The sequence below is a fragment of the Lepisosteus oculatus genome, chromosome 13 (genome assembly GCF_040954835.1).
Source record: "Lepisosteus oculatus isolate fLepOcu1 chromosome 13, fLepOcu1.hap2, whole genome shotgun sequence".
In the NCBI taxonomy this organism is placed as follows: domain Eukaryota; kingdom Metazoa; phylum Chordata; class Actinopteri; order Semionotiformes; family Lepisosteidae; genus Lepisosteus; species Lepisosteus oculatus.
In genome coordinates, this window is record NC_090708.1 from 19,303,088 (window position 1) to 19,329,914 (window position 26,827).

Sequence of the window (26,827 nt, forward strand, 5' to 3'; positions counted from 1 at the left end):
TCGAGCAGTATTGTACCAGCCTGCCCACTCCAAAGGTAACAGCCCCGCACCGATGACACCGACACAAAGCCCAAAGCTTGGCCTGGGACTCTGACTGGAGCACTGGCCTAGCATTCAAGGTGTCTCAACACTCTGTCTCACTTGCTGCCCTTTCCCTTCTCTTTAACTCCCTCCAGACAAACAGAGCCGTCTTCGCTTGCCCGCAAAGAGGACGTTGCTGTATGGTGCCTCACATTTACGCCTGGAGGGCTGTGGGTCTGATTTACATAACGTCCAGTTCTGTAGTTGGCTCAAGTTCTAATAATGATGAAATAAGCCATTGCCTGACTAAAGAAATGACAGCGCTGGTAGGAGATCACACCCCCCCTCACTGACGAAGGACGAGCCGGGGACACAGTGCAGCTATAGTGATGTTGTGGTGGAGAGAGAGGCACTAGACAAGATGGCGGGCAGCATTGTGTATGGGAGCTTTTATACACACGGAAGTTTGACCTCCACCCAAACTTCTGTTCAATAACACCATTTTTTATGACACAGCTGGGCAGTGTGCCATCATCTATACTCACAGATGTGCAGTACATGTTCTGTGCGTGTGCGGTCAGTGGAAGCTGTCATCACGATGCTGAATCTGTTCTGTTTCATGATGTGCAACCAGGGAACTCTTCCTGTAATGTTGCCTTTATGATTTTTGTATTTTACTTAACTCATTCATTTGTTTTGAACGCTCATATTGATCTGTGTCTCTATAATATTTAGATTAAAAAATCTATATACATATAGACTTGTGTATAATTACACAAACACAAACACTCACAAAGACATATACACATCTATAAACTCTTAGAGAGTTTTGCAATTTTTTGCGCTTTTAATTTTCATCTTCTGCAACCAAGGTTACTATAATAACAGAAGCACTAATGGAGGATTTAAGTGAATTGTAGATGCTCACATCATGCTCCAGAATGTGTCAACATTATTTGCGAGTAATGTATCTAGACCAGATAATAACAAGAAAAATATACAATATAACAATATTTGTTAAGTTGATGAGATGTACCTTTCCAGGCTTAAACAAATTATTAACTTTGTCAGTGACACATCTATGGCTCCTTCCTTATGAACCAGACTGTGCAGAGGCTCCTACTCTTTCATCTCAAAGCAGAGCAATTAACAAACAAATGTCTCTTTGTGTCGCTAATGTCTTTTTGGATGTGCCTGCTTGGCTTGTTGCTGTACGTCAAAAACAGACAAAACATAAAGAAGCGATCTACAGTCTTCATTGCGCCTAAAAGCAGGATCTGATCAAATAATTCGGCTCATCTAGAGATGTAATATCTGCTCTGTCGAAGAGGTTGTTAAATGTAATCAATAACCTACATGTACAATAACAAACATACTACAGACGAGGTCTTGAATTGTTACTTCTGAGTCAGGAGGAAATATTATGTCGGGCCAGCTTGTACTTTCCCCTCTTCTTCCAAAAGAACTTCCCTTTAGAGCAAGCTTTCTGCCTCTACAGCCTCTTAGGGAAAAGAGTATTCATGGCATTCAGAGAAACTGGTTTATTCTCCCCTGCTGGTTCCTGATTTGTGTAATAAAGAAAAGAGCCCTGTGGAAGGTGAACTTTGATCATCACCTGACAAAAGATAAGGGTCCGGCCCAACTTTCGATGGTTTGTCCTGAAACTCAGAGTGCTGTGAGGAGCATTCACTGTGATATCCAAATCTTCCCTGGGACTGGAACCTTACAAGTCTGGTGCTCTGTAAGATAATGAAGTATCCATTAGCAAAGGTGAGTTCATTTTTTTTGTGTGTGTACGTGCGCTGTTTTTGTTATTTTAAGACATTAAGGAAGTGCAGTGAAACTATAACTCCCAAGACGAATCGGAATGTCTTGACGCTGATAAATAGGGTGGTGTGTCCGTGTAAACAGAGACTATAATTATTAGTCCAAGTGTGACTGCCTGTTACGCAGGTACCTGAGGTTGCTAACAACACCACCTGCACCTTCCTAGAGTTGTGTTTGTCGCGGGTGGAGACAGGACGATTCGCTTACAAAGAAAACAGCCGGCGTACTGCTGAATGCAGGTGCTTAGTAAGAATGTGATATGCATGACTGGGAATTTTGTTGGATCGAAGCAGCAGTTCCGTTCAATTCTGTGGATGTAACACGGCGGATACAGCACAGGTTTTTTAATGGAGACGTATTTTCCTGTTCCTGAAGCCCAGGTAAAGAAGAATGCTTTCCATCTCGTGAAATGCCTATAGAGAAGCCAGCTTCGCCATGAACGTGCTGTTGTCGAAGTGGAGCAAGTCCCAGGACGCCCCAGACAGGCAGTCCTCAGCTGGACAAACACAGGAAGAGGACGACGAGGATGAATCTGATCATGTGACGGGGAACAGAATACCAATCCGCAGGAATTCCAGGTTCTACAGCTCAATGAGGAGGAAGAGGCGGGCCAGGGGACAAGCGGGATCAGGAGACCAGCCTCCCGAAAGTGAGAATGACCATTTTCTTTTCATGTCAGCATGGAGAAAAAGTATTTAGTTCTGATTCTAAGAGAACTAGAGAACAAGTTGGGTGAACCCAATATAGAAAAGCTATCTGGTTTCAAACAAAGACAGTTACACTAAGAGAACTATGGTTAAGTAATCCCATACATTACATTAAAAAGGCTGTTTTTTAAGCCAATGTAAGAAGCAATTGTATCTCATTTTATATATTTAGGCACATGAAGTTATACTTCCAAAACCTGTGACCAAGGAAGAAAAGAATGAGGGGCCTATTTATTTCTTTGAAAGCTATACATTCTGTATGAAATTAGTTTTTTATGAAAGCAGTATTGTAATTTCAGCCTGACACCCCAGTGTCAGAGTCCTAGTTCCCTCCAATCACTGCTTTGTGGCATTTTGCTGTAACATGGAGGCCAAGGACACCAGAGAAATGTTTGCTTCGTATCAGGCTGAGATACTATAATAAAAGCTGTAACTTATCTGGAGAAGTGAGGTTGGTGGCTTTTTAGAAGCAATGGTAACCTCACCAGAAACACACAGCAATCATTATCTCTGATTAAACAGAAGGTTCTCATAGAAATACTGTATGTGCTTAATACTGAGAGATCGTCTGCAGTGTCCTTCATTGTGTATGAATCTAATATTGAAAACCAGTTCACTGATGAATCACAAGCTACTGTATTTCATCTACTGCAGATGAGGATATTTGAAACTTTGAAGCTGATTGAACAAAAAATCACCTACAAACTCCAGAATGCTTTCTGTACATTATTACCAGTGTAGATCTCTTTGAAAGCACCAGGTTCAACAGGTTACACGACTGGCTCCACTATCTGTTCTGTGGTAATCAGTTGCCCTTTACAGCAGCATTGGCAATTCATGAAAAAAAGAACTTTATAATTATGTATAAAAATACATAAAGGTATTTATGATATATATGCTAAATGTTATAAATGTATACAGTATGAAAATGATATTTTGCATTGAACAATTTGGAGCCTTGAACAGCAGCTCAGTGGCATGATATTAGTTCTCGTGCGTTACCATAATATGGTCTTGGGTTCAGTTAGACAGGGGTACCTTGTGTGTGGAGTCTGCATGGTCTCTCCATGCTCTCATTGGTTCACTCTGTATTTTCGGTTACCTCCACCTCACAAAGACGTACTGTTTGATTGTTGGCATGTAGTGAGTTGGCATTTCTGGGAGCAGCTGGAGTCAGACACTGGACAATGGAGTCAGTTAGGTACCGTTCTAACTAGGGCTGGATAAGGCTCTGGAGAAGAACAAATAGCTGTGAGTTCTGATGAATCCTGAAAAAAAAAATTATTGATAAACATGCATGCATCCCTTTATACCAAGGCATTTGCTTTTAATAAGAAGAAACTTTTAAATATCCATCCATTTGTTTCTAACTGCTACTGTAATCACTGCTACTTCCAATTCAAAGTCCCGGGAGAACAACAGGAATAATGCAGGATACACCCTGGACGGGCGCCAGTCCATCGCAGGGCACAGAGACACACACACACTCACACCAGGGCCAGTTTTCCCAGAAGCCTGTTAACCTACCAGCATGTCTCTGGGGTGTGGGAGAAAACTAAGCACCTGGAAAAACCCACACAAACACCGGACGAACATACCAAATCCAGGCAGATAGCAGCCCAGGTCTGGAATTTAAAGCAGAGTCCCAGTGATGCAAAGCAGCAGTGCTATACCATGACACCATTGTTTTTGCCAGTTGTATTAGGAATGTGTTTTGTGTTGCACTGCCTGCTGCTTAAATTGGCCACCTTGGGGATGAATCAGGTATTTGGAATTGAATTGAATAATGTGCCAACTTGCCACCCATTTAAATACCCATATTTCAGATTGTGTTGTAACAATGAACTCCTTAGGCTATCTCAGAGCTGTTCGAGTGACAGGCCACGTGCTTCCTCAACTCAGCCCTTGAATAAAAGCTTACAGAAAAACTAACATAAACTCATGCGGTTGGCAGATCAAGAGCTGCCTCTTCTTTTCTTTTTTTGTATTTTTTCTTCATTTCTCTTCGCAGAGTAAGAAGTAATTAGGATAATTATGGCTGAAACGATACCCACAAATATGACTGCAAACCTCACGACTTGTTGGTTTCTCCTTGGGACTTTACGTACTGTACCTTTGAGAATCAGAATGTTACTCTTTGTCATAATTGAATCCATCTGAAGCACAAGATCAACTCTGTTTTGTAGGAAAAGTATTCCCCTTATATGAAAGAGAGTATTTCACCGGGGACAGCATTGAGGAATTAGATGCTTTGAGAATGTTTGAATTATTTTAGGTTGGAAAGGTTTGGTTTAGCCTGTCTGCTAATGGGCAGCCTCCTGACCACGGGATGAGATCAAACCCCATTCGGAGAGGAGTTAGCCAAAGGAGAAGCTGCGAGCTGGAAAAGGAGTGGAGAAGGGAAGCTTGAGTCAAATACGAAGGGATGTGTTTGTGTTTGATATACGGTGGACGGTATTTAGCAAATGTCTGTAATGATGGTGATCAGGAACAGCTGGGTGAGATTGACATGTATTGACATTGACATGTTATCCCTCCTGAACTTCATTTAATAACTTCCATTTAAGCTCAAGAATTGTCCCATTGCCCATGAGAAGGAACTTAAATATATGTAAGAAATATAACAGAGATGTAGTTGATTTACATGGGTTAATGAAAACAACAATGGTTACATATTATTAGTGTGCATGTTGTTTTGAGACAAAAGGGTCTTTAGTTATTTTAAATAGTTTCTATTGCATATTGCTGGGTTTTTTTTTTGTCTGTGATATTTGCCTTACGAGTCACAGCTTTGTAGTAAATGTAGCTTCATAAAGGTTACATAGCTTTTTATGTGTTAGGTGGAGCTCTACCTCACTGAACCCTGTCCAACATCAGAAGCTAAGCAAGGCGAAGCTAGGGTAGTGCTTGCTAAATTGGGTGACACATTAGTAGTGTAGTGAGCTTCTGGACTCTTTTCACTGGACCAGATATTCTAAACCAGTCACCCAATATAGAAAAAGGGGACATTGCATGGTAACAGGTGCTGTCTTTCAGGAGAGAAATCAAAATAGTGCCGACTTCAAAGATCCAGTGACGTGACCAGTTTAACAACTGCTTTTCACATCTGCCATACAGTACATAACCCTCCTTGATTTGCCACACCTCCTCAGTTCACACATCAAAGCTGTTAAAAGAAAAAGCATTGTGTTGTTGCCCCACATACACCTTGAACATCTAGGAACAAAAGAAGTCTGCTCATCTTTGGAGTTCAGTTAAAAAGAATAATCCTAATTATTGTCATTGGTGGGAGGCATGGTGGCACAGTAGTTATAATTACTGCCTTGCAGCTCTGGGGCCCTGGGTGTAATTGCAGACCTGGGGTGCTATCTGTCTGGATTTTGTATGTTCTCCCCATGTTCATGTGGGTTTCCACCAGGAGCTCTGGTTTTCCCACAGTCTAAAAACATACTGGTAAGTTAGTTAGCTCCTGGTCCTGGTGCGAGTGTGTGTGTCTACAAAGGCCTGTAGACAGAGCTGGACAGAGTGTATCCTCTATCGGACACCCATTGCTTGCTGGGATAGGCTCCGGCTCCCCAGTGGCCCAGTATTGAATAAAGAGGTTAGAAAATGGATGGAATTGCACTTTTCAAGCCTAATGATCCCAAAGTGCTTCATACTGTATATAGGAGGAAACACACTTCATCCTCTGCTGATGAAGTCACCCAGCTGGGTGATTTGTGCACAGCATATCAGCTGGAGGAGTGAGAAACTGCTCCACCGGTTCAACTAAGGGGGTACTTTAAGAAAAGCATAACTCTGGTAGATTAATCAATGGGATTCAGGCAAACAGAGACATGTGTGGGGAATATGAGAGAGTTACAAAAAAATAAATTATCAGCAATATAAATTAATAATAAAAGTTCATATTAAACATTGAAATTACTCTAGATTACACAGTTGCCTGTTTGTAACTGTACAAGGTCAGATAATCTGCAAAAAGCTGCCTGAAATTGCATGTAATAAAAACCCAGCAGAAGGACGTACGTGTGAACATGGCTACTGCCCCTGTTCTCTCCGTCTTTACTGTGCAGCTTCATATATGCGGAAATGGTGACAGAAATAATTATTGATTATACCATCTGCACCTTGTACTGTACTTAGGACTACCTTCTTCTTCCTCTACAGTTTGATTTCTATAGCTGTGAAAAGAAAGGTAGAAACATTACAACACATGGAACAGATTGTACACCTTATACTGTAGGTTTCACAACACTTTACTTTTTTGCAGCTGTCGACTCAGTTGGCTCATATAAGAATAAACTCAGTGGGGCCTGAGAACAATTAGGCTTCATGTAACCCAGAAAACAAAGTTTCTGATTGACTTGTAAAGTTCTTTTTTGTGCTTTTATTATTATTATTATTATTATTATTATTATTATTATGATTATTATTATTATTGGATCATTGTGAATAAAACAATGTCTGCATTTCTAGAGAACTGCTGGGATAAAGTTCACTAGGTGAAAAGTCTGGACTATTTGATTACAGCCATGTTTTGTTAAAAGAGAAATGCAAAAATAAAAATCTTGCGAATGAAAGAAAAGGGCCTTGGACATCTAATGGTTAGTTTTAAGGGGTTCTAAAGTAGTACTAACTCTTCTAAAAATATGATCTGATTATTTCCTATATTATCTATGCTTTACATAACATCCAGATATAACACTTTGGATGACTACTATGTGCTACAGGGTTGAAGGCTGCCTGCATGTTTTCTTAGGGAAGCTGTACACCCAGGATGTTTGTTGGTACTTCAGCTTGCACGTTAAATGTGTTGGCTTCTCTGGATATAGTAACAATTCTTCTTATTCACGTAAAAGAATACCCAAAGACTCAGGGTAGTGTCACTCTGATTGATGAATTGCACATAGCCATAAACCCTTGAATAACTTTCCCCCCTTTAAAAATAAATTCGGAAGATGTACAGTACTATACTGTAGGTACCATAGTCGTGAGATTAGTTCTTATGAAATAGGTGCAAACAGAGAACGAATGTTTGTGCTAGACTATGTCTTGGAACCCCATCTTGAATCACTGTAATTTACAGCCTTCTCAAAATTAGGAGACTCCGCACTCAGTGAAAACAACGTATCTTCACATACAGGAATGACAGCACCCAAGAATGAAAAGTGTTGAAAAAATGTCTAGTGAGTGTTACATCATAGTAGACTCCGAACCCATCTGGCTGAGGGCTAGCCCCCTGGCCACAGGATAAGAGAGACAGGACCTCCATGCAGGGTGACGAGTGAAACAAGGGCAAGCAGCCGCTTTCGTTGTTTTGCAATTCCTTTTATCGGGCAGCACACACAACTGCACAGTGGTTGTACGTCAGTGTCGACTCAGCCTTGGGACATTCGCTCTTGGTGTATTACAGAGAAGACGAGCGAGCAGCTCCATCCTCTGCCCAAGACTCTCTCTCTGCAAGGCGCTATGGCACCTTTCAACAGCACTGGCTACCACATGAAACTGAAAAAGTACAGCAAAGGGTATACAAATCGCCTGTGCCCCTTAATGTAAAAAGTAAATGGTTAGGCATGAAAATATTTTCTGTGGAACTCCCTGCTGTTACATACAGCGTGCATCGTAGGATTTTCTGACAGGTTAGGGTAAATCAAGATTATGTACTTGAGTCTGGCATTTATTCGTAACACTCCCAAATTATTATTACTGTTAACTTTTTCAATTATTTTTTGATAATATGTGAGAAGCAGAATACGTGTGAAAATATGTACAGTACTTCAAATGCTTTCAATGTGAACTCAGTAGGCACTTGTTTTCCATGCCATGTATAATTATTTCCATAATTATTATATCGAAATTAGGGATGCATATGATAACAAAACATGACAGTTACCCCTATAAATAAAATGGAGAGTGGTTTTTGGCAGTGTCTCCAGAGAGACTGCTCCCTTATGGAAAAGTGACTCCGGACTCTGGTGTAGTGTCTCTCAGGACGACTCTCGGGTCTTGTCTGTCAGCGTGCACCTTTCTTAAAATCCTTGCTCTGGCGACAGAGAGCTGCTCTGACACCATGTGTCTGGAAAAAATAGGAATGTTGTGCTTCTGCCTTGTGTTTAGAAAGGCAGGTCCAGGAATGCCAGGAATGCCTGCTGTGACTCAGGCTTCCATTTACACAACACTGAAGAACTGGAAATGCTTGTCAGGTGGCATGAACAGAGGCTCTGCCATCAAGATTATCACACTAATGGGGAGGATGGTATGCAAGTCAACATGGTTCCTGGAAGTCAAAGAAAAACAGTGCTGATCAGCAAAGCACTGAGCCAGGTGTGCGGCAGACAGGTTTAGACATTCGGCACATTTACTTCATGCCATTTGAGGACTTTAAAAACACACTTGCTGCTTGTTCACAAACTTAAATATTAAGAACTTGATCCTGCATCTGAACTTCACTAAAATAGTTACAGATTTGTTGAAAATAAAACCACTTTCCCTGGTTTCCCAGTGCCAACACCTAGTGTAACATAAAATTGCTGAATTGAAATCTGATAGCAGGAGGCACTTCTTCTGGCAGTTGTGGGAGTCTGAATCAAAAGGCCAAGCAGTGTTGTTGAAGCCTCACTTCCTTCAAGAAATGCTTGCATGAGATTATTGGATCAATTCAACTGAAGTAGAAGAGTGGTAATAAGGACAAGTCAATTTCACGCAGCTGTTCTTAATCGCCAGATATAAGACACTAGCTTCATATACCGAACTCAAACATCTCTCTGTACACTCGTCTTGAGTTTCCCTTCTCTGCCCCATCTCCACCTTGTAGCTGCCCCTTGGTTCATTCATTCTGTTGCAGGTTTGAGTCTCCTTGTCCTACAGTAAGGAAGCTACCCCTTAATCAAGTGGGTTAAGCCAAACTTTTGTCAGCAAGTATTCAAAGCATTCAGTTCTTGTTGTCGTTAGTGAATGGGCTGGATGGGCTAAATGCCCTATATTTCTTAGTGACCTTTTCTTATAGTCTTTGTACGTCTAAGCCTTTAACCTCTCAAAATCGTCCTTCTGTTTCAGATGACGCAAAAGTGAAAACAGTCACAGACTCTCCCTCCAGCAACAACACAGGAAGCAGCTGTCCCATGAAGCCCCGAGTCATCGTAAATCCTCCTCCCTCTCCCCAGACTCCAGGGTGAGTGCTGACCCACGTGTCCTGGGGTAGCAAGTCTCACTAAATGCTTTGCTATGTTCTCCACTCCATTTTCCAGCAAATCGCACATTCAGCATAAGACAATACTTCCCCTACTCTTCACTTTACTTAGATGTTTCTAGGGAAAGTTTGCTACAGCATTGTTAATTCATGAGCCAGGAAAGCAAAGGAAGCTGAGCTACTTGAAAATCCACTGACACAATATCCATCCATCTACCCATTGTCTAATTGCTTTATGCAATTCAGGGTCACGGGGGAGCCAGAGCCTATCCCGGGCAAGCAACTGGCACAAGACAGGGTAGACCCTGGAGAGGATGCCAGTCTTTTGCAGGGCATACACACAATTTTTCCAGAAGCTAAAAGACCTACCAGCACGTCAACCTACTGTACCAGAGCATTGACACAATGTAACTTGACATAAACTGATGTCAGTCACCAGCACCAGTAGCGGTGCTCATCACTTCACAACACCTTGGCACATCCCTAGAGCTCCTCCAAGAGCACAAAGATGCCCTCCCCCCTATTCCTACAGACTGCTCCTCATCAGCTTTCTATGCCTCTCTCCTACTATTTTATGAATCAGAAACAAAACCTTAAGGCATCAGGCATTTGCAAAAAGGGGCTTATATACTGTGCTGCATCCACCCATTGGAATGAATCTTCTGGTTTCCCTTATAGCTGACCTCCAAACTCATCTTTCTGCTCAGGATAATGACCATGCTTGCCATTACTTTGACTCTATTCAATCAGTTTGTCTTTGCATACTGATGTTCAGGTCTGATCAGATGAGAGCTGACAGTCAGGCCATTGTGTAGTATGTTATACGAGCTGCATCGTACATTGTTCTGTATAAAATCCATCAAGTCCAATATCCAAAAACAATGGGTTTTCCATTCCAATAATGCGATATTGATGCATTACTGCATCCTTTTTCTGTGATTATTATATCCTATTAAAAAGTAATGTTTTGATATCCACTTAGGGTATGCATGCAGAACAGATATTCCTCTCTGTTGGTTTCTCCTGAGTGAATAAATATAGATAATATTTATGTATCATATTCTGGAGCTTCTAACAGCAATCACATTTTCTGAGTTCACAGATTTATTACTTTTGGCAATGGTCATGTCTGTTTTGTTTTCTATAGACATCAGTAGACCCTACTTGTGTATTTGTAGAGTGTTCAATAACTGTTGTTGGAAAAGGACAGAAATTACAAGTTTTTTCCAAAACACACTAGTTGGGTGTGTTGAAAAAAGCAAATAGACCTTTTTAGAACACTGGATTTATATGCGCACAACTAGTTGTACTAGTTTCTGTAGAATTGAAATGTAGAGAATATATACTGTATATAGACATACTGTATGTCCTGTGTAATCTTGGATGAATGTACTCATAGTGAACAACAAAAATGTACATGTTTAGATAGGAGAGCATCACAGAGACTCTTCAGAGGGTGTCTGTAAAGTTTCAGTCTCTGACAAAGTTTCAGTTCACACGGAACCTGCTAGTGAGTGGAGTCTGTGTAATGCCAGCAGCACCTCAGCTCTCATCTCAGTGGAATCATCAACAGTTTTGTTTGTTGCTGTTTCTGATTTGCTCATGCAGGCCAGCCTTGCCCTTCAGGCCTGGAGCCCTGTTGCCCAGCAACGGGGAGCCTGGAACTCAGAGTTCACAGCAAATTGGGTCCATTTCCCCTCCAGTGAAGACAGACCTCAAGGGGGGGTGGCAGGACAAGAGAGCTTTTCTTCTGAACAGCCAACAGAGGTCCTTGTCTTCAGGGATACCACAGCCCAGGTCAGGACACCAAAGTCCACACACGCAAGTGGAGACTCTCACAGAGCAAGTGGCAGCCTGCTCTGTCCATGGGCAGAAAAGCATGGACAATGAAGGAAGAGACACGGAAGAAGCAAATGACTTAGACTCAATCTCACTGAGGTAGGTGGAGTTCAGTTCTGGCCGTATGTAAACAGTCTTCAAAAATAATGTGAATTTTCATCCTGAGCTTTTTGGATTTGACATTAGAAAAAATATAACCTTGAAGAGCAATGCCTCTATGTAGTGAAAAGAAAAGCTTGGTATTATGTACAGAAGCATGAGTTTCCTAAAGTTTTCTTTAAAGTGGCAGAACTAGGAGTCATTGCCTGTGTTAAATTACAGTAAATTAGCCCTCAGTCTCATAGCTAACAAGTGGGATCAAGTTAAATTTGAATGTGTAAATTTTGCGCACTTTATATCACAATTTTTAATCCAGGCTGGAAGAGAGTATTACAAACCTTTCATCATAAAAACATTTCTAACAATACCAAAAAATACACATATCAATAAACATTGTTTGATTATTCTTCATTTCAGTTTTGAGTTTCAATAACCAGCTTATGAGGACTGGTAAAATTCAGAACATACCTGAATTTGCACCCCGTAAATATAAATATGTGCAACAACCATTGATTTTACCAAACATCAATATTTTATGTACAGTAGAAATATAATTTCTTTCAATAACCAAGATGGCAGGATTTTTAGAATAGAAGAAGATTTAATTTCACTCCTGCAACATTTATATTCACATCACTTTCAGTAACTGCTTATCCAATTTAGGGCCATGGTACCTTGTGCCCGGAGCCAATCTTGGGCACACAGCAGGATACACCCTAGACAGGATGCCAGTCTATCACAGGTCACACACAGACACACAAGCACACCAATTTCACACAAGTCAAGTAATCCACCGTATGTCATTGGACTGTGGGAGGAAACAAGAGCACCTGACAACCCACATGAAAGCAGTGAGAACATACAAACTCCACACAGATAGGATCCCAGGGATTGAACCGAGGGTCCCTGCACTGTGAGGCAGCAAAGTTGACCACCACGCCACTGTGCAGCCTTAACATTTATAATACAACAAGTTATTTACCTTTACTACAGAAGTTATAGAGTTTAAATATTTTACTGACGTAAGCAATAGGTCACTACCTAAGATATAAGTACTATACATTCAGTATGATCCCTGCAAATGACCAGATACGATATCCAAAAACAAGTGTTTGTCACTTGCACTAACAATTTTTATTGCAATCTCTTCTATTTAAATCGGTAGAAATGGCCTTTTGTTATTTTTTCTCCAAGAACTGACAATACGTAACATTTTGGTATGTGGACTACACTCTGTGGACTTTGTAGTGTCTCATTTGCTATGTCTTTCAGACACTTAAATAGTGAACTGTGTGCTTTTGTTTTATGATATGTATTTTAAAGTCTTAAAGACCCAGTTGTACAAATTTCTTTATGTAGCACTGTAAGGTACAGTATCTTTACTTTTTTAAAAAGGGAAATGTTTTGTCAACTGATGAGACAATAGCTGCCATAATGCCCATCCATAAAATTGTGATGATGAATATGTGGGTTACCCCACGAATCGAGCCTGCTGCTTGCAGTTTTATTGTAACAATACAAGAGGTAATGTTGTAATCAGGTTACACTTCATATAATATTTCCTTTGAACACTGAAGCGTGCCCACTTCATCCTCCACTGAAGTACAGCCTCCACTTACCACCTCATAGTCAGATCGCATCAGATCTCAGAAGCCCAATAAGGATGGGCCTGGTCAGTTCCTGGTCAGGAACAGTGTCAGTGGACCAATATACTGTAGGTGATGCTCTTCCCTCTGGATCAGAAGTTCCAAACCAGTCACCCAGTATGGTGACAGCACACTGGGACACTCTTCTGAATGAGGTGCTATCCTTCAGACAAGACATTAAAATAAAGTCTGCAGTGCTGGACATTAAAGATCCCAGGACAATGATAAGAGCATTGATATCTTCAAAGTGTTAACAAAATCAACCCAAGAGTCTAATTCAAACCCAGCAATGAATCAATAGTCTCAGATCACTGAAAGATCCATAGGAGATTGGAACTATTTACCACTATAGCCATACAAGACTCCTTGGTTACACCTCAAGAGGCAAAAGATGGGATTCTGAGATTGAACAGGTCCTAGTTGTGGAGCAGGCTGGATCACATGGTCTCTTATTGTCTGTACCAGTGACCTTCTTCATGTTCTTACATTGGCCTGATCTCAAATTCTTATTCAACCTTGAAAGGACTGTTAATTAATTAATTTAATGGATTTCAGCTTGTTTGGTAGAAGTAGGAGACATTGTTAAGGTTTTTAAATTAAGGTTTAAGATAAGCAATAGCTCACATGATGGCTGTTGTATTAACATCTGGGATTTGCATTTGAAGACCAGTGTTTGTGTTTCAGCAGATGTGTAGTATTGCCTCTAGGTATGAGCCCTGAGGTTCCTGTGGGAAAACTGTAAACTGTCAAGATATTTGCTATCTTTAGATACTCTAAAGATAGATATTCAATATGAATGTGAAATTTACATAAGAGCAAAATAGAAACCAATGCTAATTCTTGATAACGTTTTTGTCCCTTCTCCACTAAAATTGTCTGTAATTCTCAAACTTCAAAAAGAAATGGAGAAAGTAATATCACAGCAAACAATATGCCTTTGTCATGGACAATGATAAAAATAGAAGAATCTGTCGTAGTCTGGGGAGAGAAGAAAGAATCCCAGAAAAGCAATGGTTTGTGGGAAACAGAACCTCCGGCATCCAAATAATGAGGAATTCCTGCAGGATTTACTGCAGTAACTTTGATCAAAAAGGAAGACTGTTTTGTTTTCAAATTTTGCTTTAAGTATCAAACTGTCATAGTTGTCACTGTATGTTGAGAAACAAGTCCTGCATATTTTTAAGTAATATATAGAACTGGCAATTGTGTGCGTTCCACATCTGAGCTCGCAGCTGTGAACCTGTGACCATACACAAGGGAGAATGAGGTTTCGGAAGACTCCTCTGACCTGCCCATCTTTGAGTCTATTGACTTTTAATAAGTTACTGTACATGTAACATAACCCCATACCAGAGAGGTCAGAGCTTACCAGCAGCACTGCAATCCTGCAAGAGCTTGAGAGTCCACAGGGGACGCTGTGTTATGAGAAATGAAACAGCCCTGGACAACTACTTCCGCTGCACCCTCAATGGTGTTAACCCAACTGTGGGCAGGTGTTATGAGAACCCCCGTCACAGTCAGCTAGTGACATGACCAGGATGGGATCTTTTAGTCAAAGAGCTCTACATATGGTGGAGATGAAGCCACTAATTATTTTAGTTTAATATTTTCCAAGTAACTTGGATAAAAATGGCCACTTTGGTGTGGAGGGTAGTTATCATATCACAATCTAACAACAACATTAAAGGGGATGACTCATTCGAGGAAAATGAAAGAAAAATTATTAAGAGATTTATAGCTTCCAACACATAAAGGTATGCCTGTTTTCTTCTTCCGTGTTCAGGCTGGTGAATAACAGAGACGGAGATGCTGCCATCTGTTCAAGTATCAGAATCATTAAAAACATGGGTAAGTGACTTTAAATCACATAGCTAGTGACTCAGAATCAACTCCATGGCCTTTTCATTAACCCTGTGTCTTGTGTCTAAGCTCTGGTGCCGAAAGCTAGTTTAAACTTATGACCTTAGGAGCTCCCAAGCAGCACTGACAGCATGTAGCCAAGCACCAGTGATGAGAAAAGTTCAATATGAGCAACAAAGAGTGAGGAACTGATCAACAAATTAAATATTTGTTGTAATAACACAAATCTCAACATTTAGATGTTGACAGTCTTTCAGGTAAGACATTCCTGGGTTTATAGGAATGCCCCACACTGACAGGCTGAAGAAACTGAAATGTTTTAGCCTTGAAGAGAGAAGACTATGAGGGGGCTCGTAACAAGCACTCAGTCCTCCAAGTCATCCTGCTGGACGTCTTCAGAATCAATAGTGAAACATGAACCAGAGGTTACAAGTGGAAAATAAATGTAGAAGTACATTTAAAACTGAGAATGAGAATTCTTTAGCTAAAGGGTTGTGGGAGCTTGGAACAAACTGCCCAGCAATGTAGTTGGAACCCATACTCAGGCTTCCTTCAAGAAATGGCTGGATGAGATCAATTAACTGCCCAGTAACATCAGGTGAGGCCTGGGCTGTGTCAATGGCTGTGAGCAGGATTCCCCAAGCACACGATTGGTTGTGTTTACTTGGCCAGCATTCTCCTATATTTTGTGACACCTGCAGCTCCTAGTACCTCGTAGTAGCCTACAAGCTTGCAATTATATCACTGAGAGATTTAATGCTAGTCCATTCAGTTCTCATTCTCCTGTAACACACAGCACAGCCTGCAGTGTCAAATGGCACAGATTCAATTGCCAAGTTGTAAATAACAGGCAATTAAAATAATCATGTGGAGACAAATCAGCAAGCAACTGGCAATTCTAAACATCTTTTTAAGAAAGCACCGTTCCCAGTTCTAACACTATCCTATCCCAAGTATGACCTCACAGATTTCCTTAAAGAAAGAAACCACTTGCTGTTCACTCAATGACAAAAGCAGCCATAAAACAAAAATGTTGGAATAACCTGTTTTCTGATACTTTTGCTTGTCCTTAATTCTAAACAGCAGATGTTACATAGGCAACTATATTACTTTTGGAAGCAACTCATCGTCAACTTAATATTATGAGGTACTTACATCTCAGGACACTAATGATACTCTTTCATTCTATCTATGAATTACTACATTTGTCATTGTATACCATCGGGCTTTTTTTCTATGCTAATGACAAAACAAGAAACAAGAAATTAACAGTCAATCCATTCAGACATGAAAGATTACCAGATGTGCAGTTGAAGACCCCATGTGATTGGTTTCTGCCAGGGGAAAATCACGAAGGTTGCTCTGAGGCTCACATGATCACGCTCCTGAAAGAAGTGTCTGTGTCTTCTCTAGCAATACATTAAACAAATCCACACCACAATGCACAAAAATAACATAAACACACACAATTCACAATGACTGCACACTGTTCAGTTCTTTACAGAACTGGATTAAGCGAAACCATTTTCAATTTGATATACACTAGTGATGTACTGTATGTGAATCTGACTCACTGGATAAAAAAAAACAAATTCACATACAGATAATTAATTACCTGTCACAAGATGCACGAAACGCATCTTCTACTTTACGTTTCATCTGATATAGAGCCAGGCCTTGTGTTTCAACACAGGATGTAATTTCAGCTTTCTAAATTCTTACAAATCTCTAACATATTTCATTTCGTCGAACATGGCAGAATACATAAATAAAAAAATAAAAAGGTTAATCCTAAATCCTGTTTTTGAAGAGCCGCCAATTATTGTGTTTTTTATTTTCCCAGAATTTCTCACTGAATTAATTAATTATTGACATACAGTAACTGGTCCTGTAATACTGTGATTCCTATACAATATCTGCAGGATGGTTGTAGGGTTTCAATGAATAACATTCAAGGCTTAGTAGACCGGTCTTAGTAGACCTTACCTTCTGGCTTACAACACATTGTATCACGCCTGCAGTTCAGCCTACCGTATATTTCAACATATAGCACTGAAATCCCAAAAGACACACACTACCAGAAAAACAGGAACTGCTAACACTCTGTTGTCCTGTTCCTGAAGAACAACAACATCTCTCAGCTGAGATGAGTACTGAATACACATTTGCTTGTTTACTTAGTGCAAATTGTTATGTTTTCCAGGTCTTTTCTCATTGATTACTTCATGGCTTCCTGCAAAAGCTGGAGGACTATGGCTGTCTAACACAAGATTGCAGGATATAAGCCAGGGTTCATTCCTGGTCCCTGAGGGCCAGTGCGTCTGTAGGTGTTCATCCCAGCTCAGCCCTTCACGAGCTCAATCCTCTTACTATTGACTTGATGGGGTCGATTTATCAGCGTCTCCCAGCTCTTCAGGAGCTGGTGATTTGTAGAGACCTAGAATAGCCGCAGACACAATGGCCCTCCAGGACCACAACTGCCCACCCCAATAAAGGACACAGCAATTTCCACCTCTAGCACAACACACAGAGCAGTTTCACTCAATGCTTTCTCTCAATGTTTTCTGCCTGTGCCAGAATGGTGCCTGTACCAGGAGTACCGCGACAAGTCCAAACAGCACGAGATTGAGCAGAGGAGGCGGTGTGATGCTCTGGCCACCACAGGACCCAGCAGAGGCATTCCTGAGAAGGCGGCCATGCAACTCCAGAGGAGGAGCTTCTTCCAGGGAGCCATGAGCCTGTGGCAGAACTTGGAGGAAGTGCAGAAAAGCGGCATCCTGGACATCCTCAAACCCGAGCAGATCATCCTGCAGGAGGTGAGGAGAGGTCCGGCCTGGCTGAGCGAAACAGGAAGAGCGTGCAATCTGCCTATCATAAATAAAACAGCAATGCGTCTTCTCCGATCTCTTGGGCGCTTTCTGCTGCCAGGCTAGAGAGTGAAACAGAAATGGTCGCCATGATCCATCCTTCAAGTGGGTTTTGTCTACATCTGTTGGTTCAATGATAATCCTATTTTGAAGAACGTTCTGATCCTTTACACAAATTCTTCTGCTAGTTGGAGGAGCATAGAGGATGGAAAATAGAGAATGAAAGCACAGAGGTAGTAATTTGTGTATCTTGTTTACTATCAGGTATACTGCAAACCTCTGTATTTTGAGCCCTGAACTGCAGGCTACATCCAGTAGTTGTCTTTAGATTGTCACCCTCTTTAAAGCTAAAGTTAGGGTTACAGTGCTGTAATTTAAGCTGTTTGGTTAGGTAGGGTGATCATGAGCACACCCAAGAGATGCTAAGGCCTTTGAGGGCTGGGGTTCTCTTTTCTCTGTTTGAATAGAGGTCCCTTTCATTGACTCAGCCATCCATTTTTTTCTCTTGCAAAAGTCAATGTTTGAGCTGGTCACCTCAGAGGAGTCCTACAACAAGAGTTTAAAGCTGCTGGAATCTCATTTCCTGAAAAACGCAGTCCTGTTGAATACGTTGAGCCAGTCGGATGTCCACTTCATCTTCTCCAACATTGAGGAAGTGATGAAAGCCAGTGAGAGGTAAGCAGAGTGTTGAAATGACAAGTCAATTCATTGAGTCTTCTTTGCTTCTAAGGTAGTCGGTAAAACTTCCACTAACATTTTTGGTTTTGCAAAGTGGGCAACTGACCACTCATTCTTTTCTGAACAAGCAAGACATGAAAGGGGAAATCTTACTTGATTTCTTTAAGTCACACGTCACTGGGTGTGGACCAACAAGCTTTCCAGTTTCTCACACCCACCTTCTCTGATCCTCCAGTTCTGCCGTACTGTATGTGTTGATCAACAAAGTCCCCAATCAGGCTTTAGGCTGCCTTTCAACCAGGCTTCGAAGTCCAAGCCTGTGCCTGTTAGCTACCCTGATTGCTCTTGGCCAATAGCTCAGCATATGATTCAGTCAGGCCTTTGGCATGGACTTGGTGTCAGGCCTCAGAGGGCAACTATGTGCCGTGCTAAAACAGACCATCCCTCCTCCCATGAAGTCTATCAGCTTCACTTGATAACAGGACCTGCATTGCTATCTGTGATGGACACCAGAACAATGTGTCCAGTGGCCAACACACACATCTCAGGCAGGCTCTGTTCCACATCTTACCTGGTGGTCAAGAATGGTCACATTATTTATTGTTCATACTGGACCTTCCTATGGGGCCTCCCTGGTGGAAAAGAGGTTCTGGATCCTGATCATGTTACAGCTTTTCCAGTCAGTCAAAGCTAGGGTTTGCTTTGCATCCATCACATACACCTCTTGACCACAGGTGCTGATTCAGCCTGGTGGTTGAGTGAAGTGTCTGAATTTCTGTACCCTGCCATTTTCTCTAACCCTCTTGTCCTGAAGATTTGGCAAGACTATGGATGTGGGCCCAATCATTTTTTACTTTTGTAGCCACCAGAGCCTAAATTACCTGTCTGGCTGACACTTGGCTGTTCCCAGTCTGAGTTCAATGTGCCGATGGCATTAATACTTCATTGACTGGGACCAGGATTCCTCTCCCCCTCTCTGTGCACACTGCTCCTGGATGTACATGTCTGAACACTGTTGCCATACTCATCCCTGTCAGCAGACAGGTTGTGCTTGTGGTCTATGCTTAACAGCCAGACACTGTTGCGATAACATCAGAGTCCTGTTGGCCATTTGACAGCTGCCTCTCAGATCTGGCCTCTTTAAACCTGGGTCATGTGAAGCACTTCCCCAATAAGTAATGATTACATTCCTTTTCAGGAAACCCTGGCTATGTTAATAACCTGTTATTGTAATTATGTTCCAGGTTTCTATCTGACCTTGAGAAGAGATTGGAGAAAGGAGTCATGATCTCAGATGTGTGTGATATCGTGTATGACCACGCGGCCAACCAGTTCCATGTGTTCGTCACCTACGTGTCAAACCAGAGCTACCAGGAGCAGGCCTACAGGAGAATATTGTGGGTACAGGTTAGGACAGGGGAGAACAGGCCAAAACTGGAACAACAAACAGGCATCATTGAGCACCACTGTTTTTAGGAACACACTAGCCTGACTCTGTTTTAATAGTTGGACTCTTCAATTATTTATACTAGATCCACCCACTACGGAGAAGCCAATTTGTTTGTTTTTCACCTCTTGGCTTGCATCTATGAACCCCGCGACCGCACATGGGGAGGTTGAAGAAGTGTAGGCAGACTCCTCTAACTCCAGTAGTTTTTGTCTTGTAACACGGCACACACTAAGCAGTGCTGTGCCAGGGATTCAGCATTAAGGAGGTGTGTCCCTCACCAACAGGTATGACATGCCTGCATGGCCCAGGAGGCCAAAGGAGCCACTGTGGCGCAGAAAGCTCAGAGACCCCTGGCTGACTAGACCCAGCCTATTCTCTGTGGCACTCAGCTAATTGTGTGATGCAGCTTGGGGAATCCTTTTCACAGTCAGCTAGTGAGACCGCCCAGGCTCAAACTGGCAATGGTAGAACTCAGCCTGCACTTTTCTAAGAGCTTTTTACCGGCAGAGCAGATGTCTGACTCTTATTTGTAAGAGTATCTCTTGGTGGAGCACATGGCTCCCATTGTAGTATCACCATTTAAAAGATTATCATGGTGAATTTACTTGCCAATTTCATGCATATTACCAAGGGTAACTTCCTTTTTTTACTGTGCCTCACAGCACTAAGATACTGACATTTTAAGTGTTTATGATTACAGTGTGATTCTGCTCTTGAAAATGTCTATTCTTGTAAAAGCATTATCATAGTATATCAGAGCACAACAAAATAATGCTAAAACCATATTAGCGTGATGCGAGCTGGCTTCCCCAAGCTCAGGCATAAAATAGGCAGACTACCTGCAGGGTTCAGTAATGATAATTTGGTCTGTTTATCCTCGTCTTGCTGAGCACCAGGGAACTGACTTTTATGTGAGATTGACCTCAGTTTGTTGAAGTGTATCTGCTCTGAGGGGCTGACTGTGAGAATCAGAAGCAGGGGAGTATATTTTCCCAGGTTTGTCTGGGTTTTCTTTGGGTGCTCTAGTTTCCTACCACAGTCCAGAAAAATACTGGTAGGATAATTGACCCTGGTGTGAGTGTGTTTGTGTCCGCGTGTCTGCCCTGTGATGGACTGGTGTCCTGTCCAGGATGTATCCTGTCTTATGCCCTTTGCTTGCCGGGATAGGCTCCAACAAAATTGGAAGAAGCAGTTAGAAAATGAATGGATGGTGTCATGTAGAGAACATCCAGCAATTACTAAAAAGACTGTTGTTCCCAAAGTAGAGTATTCTCGTAACTTACTTTCAATTTAATCTTTTGATGGTTTTGAATAATGAGAACTGTTACCATATTATTTCTTGGAAAACACCTTATTCTTGTTCTGTAGATGAACTGCAGTTGAAAAGATATATCAAAGATTATACATTACAAATAGGAAAAGTCCAAAGAATAATTGCAGGACGTGTCCTTTAATTATCTCTACACCTTACAATGAGGAATTGTATGCCTTGTCATTTGACTCAAATCATAAATGAAACTCCCATACTGTCCGCAAATCCTGCTGCTGACAGAGCACAAGACCAGGCATAGTTCTTGCAATCCTGCCTCATGCCTCACATCATAGCAACATGAATCCTTTCTTGTAAATACAGTGATTTGTGCAGTGGGCACTAAATTCCCTGTAAAGTGAAGTCTTTGCTGCACATTCAGAAGTGTCCTCTAGGGGATGTTGTTGATCCAATGGAAAGTTAAGTCAGTTTTAGAACTGGAAAAGTGCACTGCTATAATGTTTGTACACTTCTGGTGTATTATAATTTCTGTAAGAGACAGCACGCATCTCATTCCCTTTCAATTAGATTTTCCAGTTCTTCGTCAAAGTGCTTCTTCCCTACCATGGACAAAAGTGAACTTAAAATTGTCTTCACATCTCCCTACCCTGTCTTCTTAATGACTATTGAATATGTTCAATTATATGTAGTACTTTTCATTTTGGATGTTATCGATAGTTAAAGGGAGAGTCATATGTTGGCCCTTATTAACTTCTTGATATTTAAGAATTGCACTAAGCTGTAATTGAAAAGATTTTCAAAGACACTAAATTGTGAAGAGTAAAAGTTGTAAAAGTAATTACAAGGCTTGGAGACAGTGCTAATCCGTGCACCTCATTAATGTACATGTATTAATGTGTTTTTACTTCATTGCGTAGAGGTGTAGCCAAGCTTCTGTGTGTTTTGCCCCAGACAGGAAAATGCTGCTTTCCGGACTGTCATGGCCAACCTGGAGAATGATTCCAAGTGCAAGGGGCTGTCCTTCAATTCCTTCCTCATCCTACCTTTCCAGAGAATCACGAGGCTCAAGCTGCTGGTGCAGGTACCTAGACAGGGAGAGGCATGCTGCGGACTGGACACATACTGTAAATGGCCGTTCTTGACCATGATACAGAGTCTGACTTGACCTGGATTCATACCTTTACCCGACCTTAAAGTTACTAATTGCAAAGACACCTGCTGTATGTGACGTTTTGGAATTTGGGAATAGTTAAAAGGCGGGGATAATCTTATCAGAAATAGCCCTTGTGCCGTGTGTGGAAATATTGTATATGTTCTAAAGGCTTCATATGCAACGAACAAGCATCCATTTATAACAACATTAGAGTGTGGCTGGAACTGTGCTCAGACCTTCTAGAAACCAATTGAATTCAGAGCACCACAAGAGGATCTACTTAGTGTGCATCTTCTTGGGTTTTCTCCAGAAAATAGCCTTCTTCATAACAAATAAAACTTATTTCAAACCTTCACCAAACTGCACTGTGACTTCTTGCATCCTGTACAGTAAGAACAGTCACAAAAGAGAGGACCCATTGAGCCCCACTAGCCAATTTGGCAGTCGGTAATTTTAATTGATCCAGGAATTTTATCCAGCTCTGGTTTCATGAGAGAAACCAAGGTATCAGCTTCAACAACATGGACGGGTAGACTGTTCTGTACTTTCACAATCCAAACACATCACACAATATTGGGAGGTTCCAGCAAGAGCTGAACTCAGATTGCTGGAGTCCAGAGTGTTTGCGACTACACCATGAAACCTCTTGTGGAGAGCAAAATATTTTAACTTCCAACAGACTCTCAAGACAGGGGTAGTAACCTGGGACTGGAGAATGTTGTGCTCATCCTTAAAAAGTGTGTGAAAACTGAACCAAATGATAATAGACTGAGAAGTCTAAATTGTATTACACGTAAGGTAATGGAAACTATTATAAGAATTAAACTAGAGGATTAAATTTATGGAAATAATTTCCTAGGAAACAGCACATATCGAACAATCAACAACAGTAATACAGTATATACATACAGAGCATATGATATGTTTTTCTGAAGGTCTGTGATAAAATTCCTTGTATGTGGTTAATTCTTAAATTGCAGGCAGTAGGCAATCATGAAAATGCAAGTGTTTAGATTGAGAATTGGTTATTAAATAGAAAACAGAGGCTACAGATAAGAGGTGGAAACTTAAAATGGAGTGATGAAATAGAGTTTTGGAGTCCTAAAATGATGTGTGCTAGGACCACAGCTCTTCCTAATTTATACCAGTGATCGAGATTCCAGCATAGTTAGTAAAACTATACTGGGGAACCTGGCAGATGATATTTAATGTACACCAGCGCAGGGATTTTCATTTTCAACAGACTAGGAATCCAAAATGGAAAACTCCTTGCTAGAAGAAGTTACTTATGAAAAGGACTGAGAAGAAGGATATGAGGAAGAATAAAAAAGTCAAAGAAATGCTACGATTTAGAGTTAAAATCATAGAATTTAAAACAAAGGATGTCTTTTTAAAATTGCATATAGTCCTAGTAAGCCCTCATCTAGAATATTTAATAGACTGTGGTCACCATGCTATAGAAGTTATTGCTGCCTACTCTTGTAACCTTTCTTACTGTATGTTCTTATCACTGCATGAACCCATACAAAGTTAAAGCAGAAATGTTATGTAAAATATCACAAGCTCTCTACTCAGCTACACATTACTTATGTGTAGATTATACATTAGTTATAGAGATGTTGGTTTTTGAAGGGGGTATAAGACAATGGCTATTTTACAAGATCTGAAATAAATGGTTGTGTTGTTTATTATAAAATAGCTAGTGTTGAGTGGGCCCCACAATCAAAGCAGCCCATTTAACAAACCAGGTCAGTCCTGTGACTTCTGTTCTCTGTCAATGTGACAGAACATCTTGAAGAAGGCTGAAGAGGGGTCAGAGATAGAGGCCAATGCAGTTAAAGCCCACTACCAGCTGGCAAAGGTAAAGTTCATTGCGAGTCCTCTCTTTCCTGATGAGAGCCCTTCTCACTGAGGTGAAAGGAGGGTTTTTATTTTAGGCTTTCCATTTGTTTTGTAGCTCTATAGCTGCATGCTGCTATTTCCTGCATTGGCATTTTTCTTTGTAGCCTTTTTCTCTTTATACTTTCAACTGATGTTTCAAGGCAATTTACTAGCTTAGAAATAAAACACAAAATAAATTATGTATTTTAATGTGATGTCTTTAATGTAATATTGTTTTTTTTTAATATTTTCTTCCTCTCTGCATAAAACTGTGGTGTAGTGGTTAGCAATACCTAGCAGCTCTGGGGCCCTGGTTTCAATTCCAGACCTAGGGTGCTATCTGTGAGGAGTTTGTATGTTCTCCCTGTGTTTGCATGGATATCATCCAGGTGCTCTGGTTTCCTCCCACAGTCCAATGTAGTAACTGAAAGGTTAACTGGCTTCTTAATTGGTGTCAGTGTGCATTTGTGTCTGTGTATCTGTCCTGCGATGGACAGGTGTCCTGTCCAGGGTGTATCCTGGCTTGCACCCGTTGCATGCTAGGATAGGTCTGGCTCCCCTGCAACTCCGTATTGGATGAAGTGGTTAGAAAATGGATGGATGGATATTGTTTCTCTTTGATACATGTATGTGCAAGCTCACATCTATAAAACTAATTCTGAATGATAACTTTAGGTGCTGAAGTTTTTGAAATTGTTTAGATTAATTATTGTCCATTAAGGACAATACAGTAGATATACCTGTTTAATCCCCAAAATTTTTTCTGTGAAGAAATAATGATGAAGTCTGCACAAACAGTTGCTTAATATACTGACACATAAAAGAAATGCAACATTTTGGTCTAATAATAAGAACACATTTTAAAGTAATTAAAGTATCAAACCTTTCAAATGTTTTCAAACATGAATTGAAAATCTCTTACATCTGAGTAGATTAAAACACTGAAAATCTTCCAGTTAAGCAGATCAATAGTTCAGTTAAGGGCTCATTTGAGTAACACACAGAGTGTACCGTATAGGTTCATTGTAAAGAAAGCCAGCAGGTTTCCAAGGACTTGATTCAACACATCCGTTGTCTATCCCAGCAAGCAACAGACGCAAGGCAGGGTACACCCAGGACAGGATGCCAGTCCGTCATAGTGGACATAACACGTTTCTCGCTCAACACCTAATGAGATAAAAAAACTGACGAGGAAAAGAAGTCTGTTAAATTTCTCAATCCAACGGCTCTCTTAAAGGAGAAATGCGGAGAATATCGCTCGTGCTGACATTGCGCGAACCCTTGTCCTGTCGTGTGTTGGACTGGTGTCTTATTCAGGCTGTGATCTTGCCTCTTGCCCTGGGGCAGCAGGGTTAGATTCTTGGTCCCCACCACCTTACGTGGGATGAAAAGGCTCTAGATAACTGAGGGATGGATAAACTTCTCCAATAAAACACAGTTTACTTTTTGTGGTCTGCAGTTTACAGTAGACCTTTGTTGAGGCCACTGCTTGCTTGTGGGTGTTTTGCATGTGTTTCTCCTCCTGGGATTGAGTCCTGTACTTTTCTCACTGTGTTTCTGTAGATCGTCAGAGACTGCAATGAAGGGGTAAGGAAAATGAACCGCACTGAGGAGCTCATCTGCATTGAGAAGACACTGGATTTCAAATCCAAGGTAGCCTACAGTTCACAGGGGCACACTGTGATACCTCTGACTATCAAACTGAAACTGTCAAGAATCACCCTGTTTTGACGGCCCTCAGTCATATCCATTTTGAACCCCAGGCAACCTGTGCGAAGTACACTGTAGTATTATTGAGCATAGTCAACGAGCAAAACATGACTTTGAGTGTAACAGTTACAATTTAAGGACAAAATCCAACCCAGCATATCAAGACACAAAACAAAATAGGTTGGATAAGAAAAAATAAGATGGATGAAATAAATGCTACATAATTAGTTTGGAATAACACATTTTGAAATAAGTAATTAAAATAACAAGTACTTCTATTATATTGAAATAAGTAATTGTAATCTTTGGAGTTCTGTAGAAATGTGAAATTCCACTTTCTTAATTTATAAGAGGGTTTTAAGAGGGTTGTGAAACCCTCTTAAATGCAACACAAACAGCTCCTTAACCACTCATCTGAGATCTGCAGATACTGCTGCTTTAAAGAGGCTTGGAAAACACTGTACACACATAACACAGTGGTGTTTCATATCTGTATTTAATTAGCTGTCTGAGATGCATTTCTGTGATATAATTTCAGCATGAGGCCTCATAGACTTTTATAGCTGTCGTTTAAGACTTTGTACCTCGGTTTAACTAAACACAAGTGTGCCACCTGAGGGTCTTGACAAG

At 41.0% G+C, this 26,827-nt stretch overlaps 1 protein-coding gene across 1 annotated transcript in view; it reads left to right on the forward strand.

Moving 5' to 3' along the window:
- Positions 1-1,612: 1,612 nt before the first annotated feature.
- Positions 1,613-26,827, forward strand: part of ngef (neuronal guanine nucleotide exchange factor) — a 32,872-nt gene continuing 7,657 nt past the window's right edge. Inside the window, exons 1-11 of the mRNA XM_006637959.3 lie at positions 1,613-1,791; positions 2,224-2,497; positions 9,612-9,726; positions 11,353-11,682; positions 15,112-15,176; positions 17,766-18,004; positions 18,570-18,730; positions 19,978-20,130; positions 22,405-22,534; positions 24,393-24,467; positions 26,051-26,140. Of these exons, the coding sequence (XP_006638022.1) occupies positions 2,284-2,497; positions 9,612-9,726; positions 11,353-11,682; positions 15,112-15,176; positions 17,766-18,004; positions 18,570-18,730; positions 19,978-20,130; positions 22,405-22,534; positions 24,393-24,467; positions 26,051-26,140 (1,572 nt within the window). The 5' untranslated portion in view covers positions 1,613-1,791; positions 2,224-2,283. The remainder of the gene's footprint in view (positions 1,792-2,223; positions 2,498-9,611; positions 9,727-11,352; positions 11,683-15,111; positions 15,177-17,765; positions 18,005-18,569; positions 18,731-19,977; positions 20,131-22,404; positions 22,535-24,392; positions 24,468-26,050; positions 26,141-26,827) is intronic.